Source organism: Scylla paramamosain, chromosome 16 (genome assembly GCF_035594125.1).
Source record: "Scylla paramamosain isolate STU-SP2022 chromosome 16, ASM3559412v1, whole genome shotgun sequence".
Taxonomy (NCBI): Eukaryota; Metazoa; Arthropoda; class Malacostraca; order Decapoda; family Portunidae; genus Scylla; species Scylla paramamosain.
The window spans coordinates 11,275,001-11,287,500 of NC_087166.1; the positions used below are offsets into that span (position 1 = coordinate 11,275,001).

Below are 12,500 nucleotides of genomic sequence, written 5' to 3' on the forward strand. Positions count from 1 at the left end.
GAGGATGAGGAGGAGGAGGAGGAGGAGGAGGAGGAGGAGGAGAGAAAGTTCATAAGGAGGAGGGAGGAACTGGGGATGATGGTGATGGTGGTGGTGGTGACCTTGTGTGTTGGAGGTCAAGGGGGTAGGGGGGAGCTGTTTGCCCCTTCAATCCTCCTCCTCCTCCTCCTCCTCCTCCTCCTCCTCCTCCTCCTCCTCCATCAATCATTCCCCCTTTCCTCTCCCATGGCTTTTTTTCCGGTCTTTGTAGTTCGTCCCCCCCCCCTCTCTCTCTCTCTCTCTCTCTCTCTCTCTCTCTCTCTCTCTCTCTCTCTCTCTCTCTCTCTCTCTCTCTCTCTCTCTCTCTCTCTCTCTCTCTCTGAGTCATCCTTTCGTTTTTTTTTTCGTTTTTGTTGTTATCATCTTTTTCGTTTCATCCTTTCCTTCTCTCTTCTTCCATTCTTCCTCTTTCCTTTCCTCCTCCTCTTCCTTATTTTGCGCTTTTCTCTTTCTCTTTTGCTGCATTGCCTCTTCTATTCCCTTTCTTTCCCTTTTCTCTCTCATCTCCTCCTCCTCCTCCTCCTCCTCCTCCTCCTCCTCCTCCTCCTCCTCCTCCTCCTCCAGGGTCACGCGGGGTCAAGCTGCTCTCAAATAATTGCCTAAAATGTTCTCTTAATTCGTGTCTTGCAAGTAGGTCAGTGGTGTGCCTCCTCCTCCTCCTCCTCCTCCTCCTCCTCCTCCTCCTCCTCCTCCTCCTCCTCCTCCTCACCGTTTTTATTTTCCTTATCTTCTAATTTTTTTTTAAGTACTCCTCCATCTTGTCTTGTCATTTAACTTTTACTGGTATTTTCTCCTCCTCCTCCTCCTCCTCCTCCTCCTCCTCCTCCTCCTCCTCCTCCTCCTCCTCCTTTTCTCTTCACATCATTTTCACAGCTCATTATCCTCTCCATCTTCTTCCTTTAATTTTTTTTCGTAATTCTTCTATCTTGTCTTATAACTTTTACCTTTATTTCCTCCTCCTCCTCCTCCTCCTCCTCCTTTCCCTTCGCCATCTGTATCCTTCTTTCTTCTTCTTTACAGATCATTAGCTTCCCATGTTCTTCCTCCTTTTTTTTATAATCCTTATTCCTCCTCTCTTTAATCTGTTACTCGTATTTCCTCCTCCTCCTCCTCCTCCTCCTGCTGCCGCTTCTGCTGCTGGCTGTAAAACTGGTGGAAGTGTCTGGCAGAATCTCGTTAATCTTGTTCACTAATACCATTTCACGCTTTCAAAGTGACGCCGCGGGAGAGATGGAGAGTTATTGAGTCTTTTTATTTTATTTACCGCCCCACACTTCCCGCACACTGCCTGTAACCACGGGGGTGTTAAAAAGGGCTTAGTATCGTACTATGACTAACCTAACATAACTTAACCTTACCTAACATAACCTTGACTCACCTAACCTAACTTTACCTAACCTACCCTACCCTACTTTAACTAACCTAAGCTAACTTAACCTAACCTTACCTAACCTACCCTTACCTTACCTAACCTAACCTTACCTAACCATTTTTGACCTCACCTAACCTGATCTCGTGCAGTCACTGAGTGGGAGTCGGTGTATGAAGGGGTGTACATCTATTGTAGAGAAGGGAAGGGAAGAAAAAGGAAAGGGATGGAAGAAAAAGAGAGAAAAGGGAATGGAAATGAGAGGGATGAGAGAACTAAAATTAAGAGAATATAGAGAATAAGAGAGGAGGAGGAGGAGGAGGAGGAGGAGGAGGAGGAGGAGGAGGAGGGAAAGAGGAGCTGGAGGCTGTATGAATGAAGGAAGAAAGAAGAGAGAAAGAGAAGTAAATTACAGGAAAAAGAAGATGAGGAGGAGGAGGAGGAGTAAGAGATGAGAGAAGAGCACTGCAGAGGAGAGGAGAAAGACGAAGCAAGGAGATGAAAAAGAAAATAAAAAGAAAACGAGAGAAAAAAAGAAGAGAAAAAGCCCAACAAAGAATAACAAAGAACTGAAGACGAATAGAGGAGGAGGAGGAAGTAGTGAGTGGCGAAATGAGTGAGTGAGAGTGAGAGATAGAGAGGAGATGGTAGCATGAACTCCCCCTCTCTCTCTCTCACCTCGGTCACTGTTTGCCTGACTTGACATCTCGCCTTGCCTTGTCTCGACCAGCCTTGCCTTGCCTCGTCACCACCCCGCCAGCGCGTCATCATAACCTTGGCCACCATAGCTTGTTGACATGTCCTCTCCCTCGCCCTCACCCTCAGTCCTCGTCCTCGCAGTTGTTTCCTTTCCCTGGCCTCGCATCTTGTGTGTGTGTGTGTGTTTCTGTTATCGAGTTAGCATGACAAGAGTTTTAATGTTTCTGTGTGTGTGTTTGTCAGTTGTGTTTGTGTTTATGTGTGTGTGTGTGTGTGTGTATTTGTGTTTGCCTTTTGTTGTGGTGGTGATACGAAGGTGATGGGGGTGTGTTGTCATAGGGAAGGTCTGTTGGAGAGGTGGTGATGGGTAGGGTAGGGAAGGGAGGGGTTCTGTGTGTGTGTGTGTGTGTGTGTGTGTGTGTGTGTGTGTGTGTGTGTGTGTGTGTGTGTGTGTGTGTGTGTGTTATGTGAGATGAATTGCTTGTTTGTTTGATCGTTCGTTGTTGTTGTTGTTGTTTTTGTTGTCTTTGTTGTTGTTGTTATCATTATTATTATTATTATTATTATTATTATTATTATTATTATTATTATTGTTGTTATTATTATTATTATTGTTATTATTATTATTATTATTATTATTATTATTATTATTATTATTATTATTGTTGTTATTATTATTATTATTATTATTATTGTTATTATTATTATTATTATTATTATTATTATTATTATTATTATTATTATTATTATTATCATTATCATTATTATTATTATCACATACACTACTACTACTACCACTTCTACTGTCACTACCACCATCACCTCCAACAAAAAACAACTAGAATACCACCACCACCACCACCACCACCACCACCACCACCACCACCACTACTACAACTTTCCTCCTCCTGTCACTATCACTACAGCAACAACTTTCACCACCACCACCACCACCACCACCAGCACCAGCACTAACCCTGTGTTCTCCTCCCACAGGTATGTTGACAGAGCGCCGTCATGGGTGGACTATACAGCTGGTGTCTTCCTCTTGGTCAGTCCCCTTTTCCTCTTTGCCTCTCGTAGCGCAGTGCAGGCCAGAATTCCAGTAACCGCCACTCATTTCCCTTTTAGCGCCTGTAACCCTTTGACTGCTAATGGTTCTTTTAAGTTCAATATACCCTTGGCTCGTGTAGGTTTATTTTGGTAACCTTGTCGTGGGTCTGTGTTGTAGGGTCTTTCTTCCTTCGCGTCCCTAATATTGATAATAATAGTTTTATGATGTGCCTATTTCCCCATCAGGCATTTACAGTAGTACAGAATAAAGAAAGACTTGAGAACTAAAGACACAGGAACTGCATTACAACCACTATATTGCAGAGGATATGTTAGGCACGTGTTGGTTGAAGGGAAGGTGTTGAATTTTATAAACTTCAGTCATTCAGTATTTTTTAACATATATTTACGATTCACACGATCATATGCGACTTCTGACAGTTGCGAGAACCTTAGGGAATGTTACTCGTTAAAACTTAAACTATAAAAGCATTAAAAAGCTTTACTAGATATTCAGTAAAACTTTTTGCTATGAGTGTACTGTAACCTTTCAAAACCTTCACCTAAGCTTACACGAGGCCATTACGTCAAGCTGGGAAGAAGCTGTAGCAGTCAAAAGGTTAATCTTACTTAGTCTTCAGAGGGTTAATCTTTACTTCCTTACTTAATCTTCACCCTTTCTTATCTAGCGAGACTTCAGATATCTCACGTGTGGGTTACAGGAGAGGGGATGTTAAGGCTAGGGATTTAAAACTTGCAATGGAAGTGAGTGTAGGAAGTTACTTGACTTTTGACCAAGAGAGTACTGGTAGTTGTGCTTCTTACAGCCTTGTGTGTGTGTGTGTGTGTGTGTGTGTGTGTGTGTGTGTGTGTGTGTGTGTGTGTGTGTGTGTGTGTGTATGTGCGCGCCATCACCACATATACTTCCTGTTGGTGGCGTCAATTTATTCCCTGTAAAATGCATACGGGCCACTGATACACCACACTCACTACATTGTCAACACGTGGCCTCTCCCTCTCTCTCCCTCTCTCTCCCTCTCCCTCTCTCTCCCTCTCCCTACGCCATCCCTTTCCTCCTCCCACGTCACCAACACCCTCCTCCCCATCTCCCTTGCTTCATCCCTCCATTACCTCACCAACCTCACCCCTTTACCTCTCTCTTACTCTCCCTCACGCACCCCCCACGACCCCCCACGACCCCCCGGACGCGGCTATTGTGAGCGGGGGAGCCGGATGTGGGCGGCGGCAGCTCTGGGATGTGTGTTGAGTGTCCCTATCCAAATAAATGTAGAAGGACCACCTCACTGCCTCTCCCACCCTCTCTCTCTCTCTCCCTGCCTCTCCCGTGCCCGCTCCGTGATGCCCTCTCATTCCTCGGCCACTTCCTGTTTCCTCACTCCCCCTTCCCTTGGTGTGATATGGTTAGGTTAGGTTAGATAGGTTTTGTTTTGTTTGTTTGTTTGTTTGTTTGTTTGTTTGTTTGTTTTTCTTTCCTTGATAGGTTATGTTTGGTTTGGGTTGGTTTGTTTTGGTTAGGCTAGGTAAGGCTAGGTAAGGTAAGGTAAGGTTGGGTTTGGGTTAGGTTAGTCTAGGTTAGGTTAGGGTTAGGTTAGGTAGTTAAGCTAGGTAAGGTTAGGTTAGGTTAGGTTTTTTTTCGCTTGGTTAGATTCGGTTTGGGTTAGGTTAGGTTAGGTTAGGTTAGGTTAGGTTAGGGTTTTTTCGGTAGGTTAGCTTAGGTTAGGTTTTTTTCGGTAGGTTAGGTTCGGTTTGGGTTAAGTGAGATGAGGTGATGTGAGGTTATGTTACGCCACGTTTGGTTAGGTTAGGTTTATCGCTGGTTTAGTGAGACAAGGTGAAGTAAGGTTACGCCACGTCACGTTAGGTTAAACATTTTGAACTACGTGTTTGGGCGTCCATTACGACTACTTTCAAAGGCCACAGGGATGACTTGGCAAATTCCCACGCTTTTTTCTTCTTTTTTTCTCGGATTAATGACGCAGAAACTTCATTAAACCATCACACGCTTCACAAAAAAAAGGAAAGAAAAAACACCCTTGAAGAAGAAACATCAGTAACCTCCACACACACACACACACACACACACACACACACACACACACACACACACACACACACACACACACACACACACACACACACACACACACAGGCACACACGATAAGAACCAATTAAAGGGCAAGTCAAGATAAGACCAGGAAACTATTGAGAACAGTGTCCATTGTTCGAAACCCGACGTGCAACAGGTGCCGGATGAAATTGAGGAGGAGGAGGAGGAGGAGGAGGAGGTGGTGGTGGTGGTGGTGGTGGTGGTGGTGGTGGTGGTGGTGGTGGTGGTAACATTAAGACCAAGAGGTGGAGGAGGAGAAGGAGGGCGAGATAGAGGAAGAATGATAATAATAATAATAATAAGACGAAGAAGGAGAAGAAGGGTAAGAGGAGGAGGAGGAGGAGGAGGAGGAGGTAGGGGGAGAATGATGATAATAATGAAAAGAAGAAGAGGAAGAAGAAGAAGGGAAACAAAGAGGAGTAATAGTATTATAAGAAAGGAAGGAGAAGGAGGCGAAAGAAAGGAAAGAAAAAATAACAGGAGTTGGAGAAGGAAGAACGACAACAAAAAAAAAACAAGAACAAGAGAAGGAATAGGAAGAACAAGAACAAAAAAAAAAAAGAAAAGAAAAAAAAAGAAAATGAGTTAGCAGCAATACAGAACTCAAACCAACACAAAACACACACAACCCAACAAAACCCTAAAGACACAAATAACCCTAGAAAAGCCCATCCACTGCAGCCTCATTCTTTGTGACTCGGGTGGCGTGAGGTGAGGGACTGCGCGCCTTTTGGTCTGCACCTCAAGGCTTTTAAGTCCGGGAGTGGCCTGCGTGCGAGGAGAAGGCTGGCACGGGCTGGGAGAGGAAAGTGAGGTGGGGTGAATTGTGTGGGTAGGGAAGTAGAGGGTAGAGGGGATAGGAAGGGATGGGGTAAGTGTAGGGAGGCTGTGGAATAAAAGAGGAATGAGAGGAGTGAGAGAGAGAGAGCTTAAGAAGGAAGGGAATGAGAGGGAGAGTGAAAGAGGAATAGAAAGATGGAGGAGGTAGGCGGTATGATATGAAATAGGAAAATAAGAAAGGAAGATAAGGAAAAGAAGGGGAGGAAAGGTGGCAGAGGATTAGAGAGAAGAATCAGAAAAGAAAGGATACGATATGGAAGAGGAGAGAGAGAGAGAGAGAGAGAGAGAGAGAGAGAGAGAGAGAGAGAGAGAGAGAGAGAGAGAGAGAGAGAGAGAGAGAGAGAGAGAGAGATAATAAGCTTAAATGCAAGAAGGGAAGGTGGAGGAGGATATATGAAAAGAAAAAAAAAGAGAATTACATGAAAACCAAAGAGAAGTGATGGGAGGAGAGGTGTGAGAAATAGGGAGAAAAATAGATATCTACATACGGTGAAGGGAAGGTCAGGGAGAATGTGTAAGGGAGGAGACTCACGTTGGGAAGAAGGGGAGGTAGGGACGAGCAGGGAGAGGGAAGGGAAAGCTGGGAGGGTGTCGACATGGTGTGAAGGGAGGGAAAAGAAGGGAGAAGAATGTTTATACGAGGTGAAGGAAAGCGAAGGGAGTATTGGGCTGAAGGAGAGGTGAGGGAGGGTGTGAGGGTGAAGGAGAGATGAAAAAGGATCGTATATATGGGAGGGTGAAGAAGGGAAGGGAGGTCAGGGTGAAAAAGAGGTATCGATAGGGGAAGGGGAAAGGAAGGGAGGGTGTCAGGGTGAAGGGGATGCAAGGAAGGGTGTCTACGTGGGAGGGTGAAGGAGGAAAATATGCTTGTTGATTTTAGGACATGAAAGAAAGGGTGTCAGACTGAGAGGAAAGCCAGGTGGGTGAGGGAGGGTGAAGGAGAGAAGAGGAAGGAAGGGTGTTAGAATAGAGAGGAAGGGAGGATGTCAGGGTGAAGGAGATGAAGAACGATGGGGAAGGTGAAGGAGGGAAGGGAGGGGGTCAGGGTGAAGGAGAGGAAGGAAGGATACCCACATGTTGGTGAAGGAGGAGGGAAGGTGAAAGAAGTAAAGAAGAGGAGGGAAGGTGAAGAAGTAAAGGAGGGGAAGGGCAGAAGGGAGGGTGTCAGGGTAAGGGAGAGGAGGGGCAGGAGGGGCAGGAGGGGCGAGGGTGGCCGGCAGGAGGTTACTGTAAACAACCTGGGGGACGCTGACTCAAGGGTTGCCTCCTGACCCGCGCCTCACCCGCCGAGTGTTGACTCAGGCCCCCTTGCAGCCGCCGAGCCCACCCACCCTCCCCTCCACACCCACCTCGCAAATTGTTAATAGTGGTAGTAGTAATAGTTGTAGTAGTAGTAGTGGGAATGATGGAGATAGTAAACAAACTAGGCCTCCACATCCACCACCTTCAAATAGTAGTAGTAGTAGTAGTAGTAGTAGTAGTATCTCAAGACCTAAAAATACACAATGATTAAGTATTGATAGCGATTTATTGAAAAGTATACGTGCACCTTAAAATGTCATGTGTTTAAGTCTAGGTGTGAGAGGCACGATTCGAACATTGTACCACGAAACGCAACCTGAGCCGTGGATATGAGACGCGGAACGTGAGTGAAACCAGGGAACGGACAGAGGGACATGGGTGAGGCGTGAACCAAAGGATAGAGGGGTATGAGCGACTGAATAAGGACAAAGAGGCATGAGTGAGGAGGACAGTAAGATCAGGGAACAGAGAGGATGGGTGAGGAGTGAAATCAAAGGGACACGGGCGAAACAAGAGTGAAATCAAGGAGGAGAGGACATGAGAGAGCACAGAAGCATGAGTGATGGAATCAAGACACAGAGACATTAGTGAGGAAGTCAAGGAACACAGAGGGGCATGAATGAGGGGTGAAATCGAAGGGATAGAGAAGCGAAACTAACATAACTTAACTTAACCTAACTTAACTTAACCTAACCTAACCTAACCTAACCTAACCTAACCTAACAACCTAACTTTACCTTACCTTACCTAACTTATCACAGGCACACCGAGGCATGAGTGAGGGAGGCAGGAGACAGGAGGGCAGCAGTGTAGCTTAGCGAGACACAAAGGAGGTGCAGGAGGTTATGCAAGGAGCGTTCGGACTGTCCTACATCTGCATAAGTCCTGCGTATGGGCCTGGCCTTGATGTGTGCAAGATCACAACCCGGGCACTTGTTACCCACACCCGCGTAACTGCGACGTAACTTGCAGGACCTCAATAAAGACTGTAACTTGAAGCCGCGTAACATGAGGCGTAATTCTAGACTTAGTTGTTACAGATGATACTCAGATCTGTACTCATCATTGCATCTTGGGCTTGAAACTTCGTAAAGATCGTAAAAATAGATAAATGAACAATAAAAACTCGTAATTATGAGGCTTAGTTAAAAAAAAAACGTGCGGTATTAAAATTTTCACCCGTCACTGCATCTTGAACTTGTACGATAGTGAAATCATAAATAAAAGCTGCGTAACCATGACATCCAGTTGTTACAAACGTGCGAGTATATAAACCTTTACTCTACACTGCACCGTTCTGGGACTTCAAAGTTCACAAAATCACACACGAAAAAAAAAAAAAAATAATAATAATAAATAAAATAAATAATAGTAATAATAATAATAATAATAATAATAATAATAATAATAATAATAAATAAAATAAAATATAAATAAATAAATGAATAAATAAATAATAATGAATAAAAATAAATAAATAAAAAATAAATAAATAAAAAGAATAATGAAATCAAGTAAAAAAAAAAAACTAGGTTAATAAAACTCATAAAAATCATGAAATTCTTAATCATGATTATTCTAATAAACCCATAAAAAAAGATTAAAAACACCTCTTAATGATACAGAAAATTTACTTCACCTTACATACAACTCACAAAAATAAATAAATAAATAATAATAAATAAATAAATAAAGTAAATAAATACAAAACCGTTAAACAAAACCAAATTATTGTATATCACCTCATTACAACTCAAAGCACCCACTCCCACACCTTTCTAAACAACCTTGTTACGGCACCCTCACTCATATGTCCCCTTGTTGCTATGATACGGTGACTGCGAGGACGTGAGGTGGTTGGCACCGCGGAGAGAGGCTGGGTGATCAAGGCTGAAGAGGTGGTGGTGGTGGTGGTGGTGGTGGTGGTGATGGTGTCTTTTGTGTGTTCCCGTCACGCGATCCTCAAGGTAAGCTACGTGAAGTAATATTGAGGAGCCGAAGGGTAAGTGAACGTAACGAGTGTCGCAGTGAGGGTGGGTTAAGGTGTAGGTGGGTGTGGGTCAGATGGGGAAGGTGAATGGGTGAAGTGAAAGGTGTGTAGGTGTGTCAGGGTGATGGGGGAAAGGTGTAGGTTTGTGTAGGTGTGTTGGTGGGTGAAGTGGGGCGGTGGTGGTGGTGGTGGTGGGTGTAAATGTGGGCGTGCTTTGTTCTCTAGCTATAACCTTTGTCCTCTTTGTAGTTACTGAGAATCTGGGTTTATCTCTCTCTCTCTCTCTCTCTCTCTCTCTCTCTCTCTCTCTCTCTCTCTCTCTCTCTCTCTCTCTCTCTCTCTGCTTGTTTCTCGTTCTTTTTCATTCTTTGTTCTTTTTATCCTGTTTTATTTATTTCTTTTCCTCATCTATCTCTTTCGTGAGTGATTTTGTTTTGAATTTTTCTTTCTTCGTTTGTCTTTCGCTGTCTCTCTTAATTGTCCTTTTCTCATATTTCGTTTGCTTATATCTCTTATCTCTTCCTTACTTTTATCCAGTGATTTTACTATTCATAAATCTCTCTCTCTCTCTCTCTCTCTCTCTCTCTCTCTCTCTCTCTCTCTCTCTCTCTCTCTCTCTCTCTCTCTCTCTCTCTCTCTCTCTCTCTCTCTCTCTCCACTAAGCCTCTCACCCAACATCATTAAAACACCTGCTAGTCTTTATCCCTTACACACACACACACACACACACACACACACACACACAGCAACAGGAGGCGACTAGGCGAATGAGCGAGCGAGTGAGTTAGCAAGTGAACAAGTGAATGACCCAGGGCGTGTCATGCTCATAATGCGTCATGTCACCGTCAGAGGTCCTTCACCCCTTGTCAGGTCTCCGGTGTCTCTCCCTCTCCCTCTCCCTCTCCCTCCTGGCGCTGTGACAAGTTGGGGTAGATTCAGAGAGGCGTAGGTCTTGTGTACCTGAGATGTGAGACCTGAACTTCACCTGTCTTACCTGTTGTTTTGTTTTACTTGACTCCTTTGTGCTTTGTTTGCTTTACGTGTAGAGAGAAAAGTCTCGACACACGATTGGAAAAGATAAGATGTGGAGAAGTTCTGCTTTGTTTACTTAAGCCTTGTTAGTCGATGGGAAGAGATGAGATGTGGAGAAGTAAAGATCGTTATTCAATAAAGGAAAGATAATAAAAAAAAGGAAGAAATTGCATTGGCTGACCTTGAATGACTGTGATACTTAATTTTGTGCTTTGTTTACTTAAGACATAAAGAAGAAAGCCTCGTGACGATAGGAAGAGATGAGATATGGAGAATTAAGCCTCGTCACTCAATAGGAAAAGCAAGGAATAAAGTAAGGAACCGAAAGAAAGAAGTAAATTGCACTGACTGACCTTTTGAGTGAGTACGATAATGTTGTACTTGCTTAAGATGTATAGAAGAAGCCTCGTGACTCGATGGGAAGAGAGGAAGTGTGGTGAAGTAGGTCTTGTCACTCAGTAAAAGGAAGGAATAAAGAAAAGAAAGGAAATGAACCAAAAGAAATGACTTCGTATGTTAATTTTAGATACCATGAATACTCTTAAAGGAAGGAAGCCACGTGACTCGATGGGAATAAAATAATAAAGAAAGAGCGAAGAGAAGGAAACCAAAAGAAAGAAATACATTGCAGTGACTGATTCTTTTGACAAGTGACACTGATAATGGAAATGAAAGAAAGGTGAGGTTAAGTTTGCTATTGTTGTTTTGATCTGCTTTACTTTTTTTTTCTTTTTTATTGTTTTGTTTGAGTTTCCTGTTCGGTATTTTTTGGTTTCTTAGTTTGAAGAAAAGGAGGAGGAGGAGGAGGAAAGTGAAGTTGAGTTTGTTGGTGTTTTATTTAAGTGTTTTAAATAGTTTTTTGTTATTGTAATTTCTTATTAGTTTCGTTGTATAAGTCGACTTGAGATGAAGAAGAAGAAGAAGAAGGATAAGTGATAAGATGTAGTGAGTAGACGAGGTATCAGTCACACACACACACACACACACACACACACACACACACACACACACACACACACACACACACACACACACACACACACACACACACACACCTTAACTCTGACGACACACAGCATCCGGTCGATATAGCAGCGATACAAACAAGTGTTGCTTCTCACACACAGTAACGCATAACGTATCCCTTGGCGAGGTGTTGTCTGTGTCCTCTTTACTCTTCACCTCCCGCTCCTTCGGCTTCGTGTTTTGAGGTACTGGTCTTCATAGGGAGTGAATGAATGGATGAGTGATTAATTAGATATTTGTCCCTTCATTGTTTTTCTTTCTTCTTTTCTCTATTACTCCATCCTTTCCTAGTTTTCCTTCCTATTTGTTCCCTTCGTTGCTTTTCTTTCGTTTTTTCCATCCCTCCTTTCGTATTTTTCCTTCATTTCCTTCCCCTCTTATTTACTGACTGCTTGAACGACTGACGGACTGAATAACTAGCTGACGGACTGAACGACTAGCTGAGTGACTGACTAACTGACTGACTGACTGACTGACTGATTCATTAGGTACTTCTTCTTCACCTCCTCCTCATCTCATTTTCTTTTCCTCCCTCATCTCTATCCTTCCCTTCTCACCTCACTTTCTTCCATGCCTCCACTTACCTCACCTTCCCTCCTCTCCCTCCTTCCCTCCCTCACCTCATAAATACAGTCAATGACGCAAAACAGTACGGCTAAGGAATTTTAACCCCCTCCCCCTTCCTCACACCCTCCTCCCTTCCCCTCTATATAACGCCACCCTCCCCTTCCTTACCCTGCCAACCTCCCCTCTCTCCTCTCTCCCCTACAACACGTGACCGTAGCTACTCCCTTCTTCCCCATTATCATGTTCCCTCCTTCCCCTGTTTACTTCTTCTTCTTCTTCTTCTTCTTCTTCTTCTTCTTCTAATGTGTGTGTGTGTGTGAGAGAGAGAGAGAGAGAGAGAGAGAGAGAGAGAGAGAGAGAGAGAGAGAGAGAGAGAGAGAGAGAGAGAGAGAGAGAGAGAGAGAGAGAACCACATTTTTCATGCGCTCACTTTATCATTATTCTCTCTCTCTCT

At 43.8% G+C, this 12,500-nt stretch overlaps 1 protein-coding gene across 10 annotated transcripts in view; it reads left to right on the top strand.

Annotated features, from left to right (window-relative positions):
• Positions 1–12,500, top strand: part of LOC135108033 (serine/threonine-protein kinase tricornered-like) — a 175,938-nt gene that overhangs the window by 129,000 nt on the left and 34,438 nt on the right. Inside the window, exon 1 of one of the 10 annotated variants that reach the window (XM_064018606.1) lies at positions 3,098–3,158. The exons of the other annotated variants lie outside the window; for them this stretch is intronic. Within the exon in view, the coding sequence (XP_063874676.1) occupies positions 3,125–3,158 (34 nt within the window). The 5' untranslated portion in view covers positions 3,098–3,124. Of the gene's footprint in view, positions 1–3,097; positions 3,159–12,500 lie in introns of those variants that run through there. 10 annotated transcript variants of the gene reach the window in all.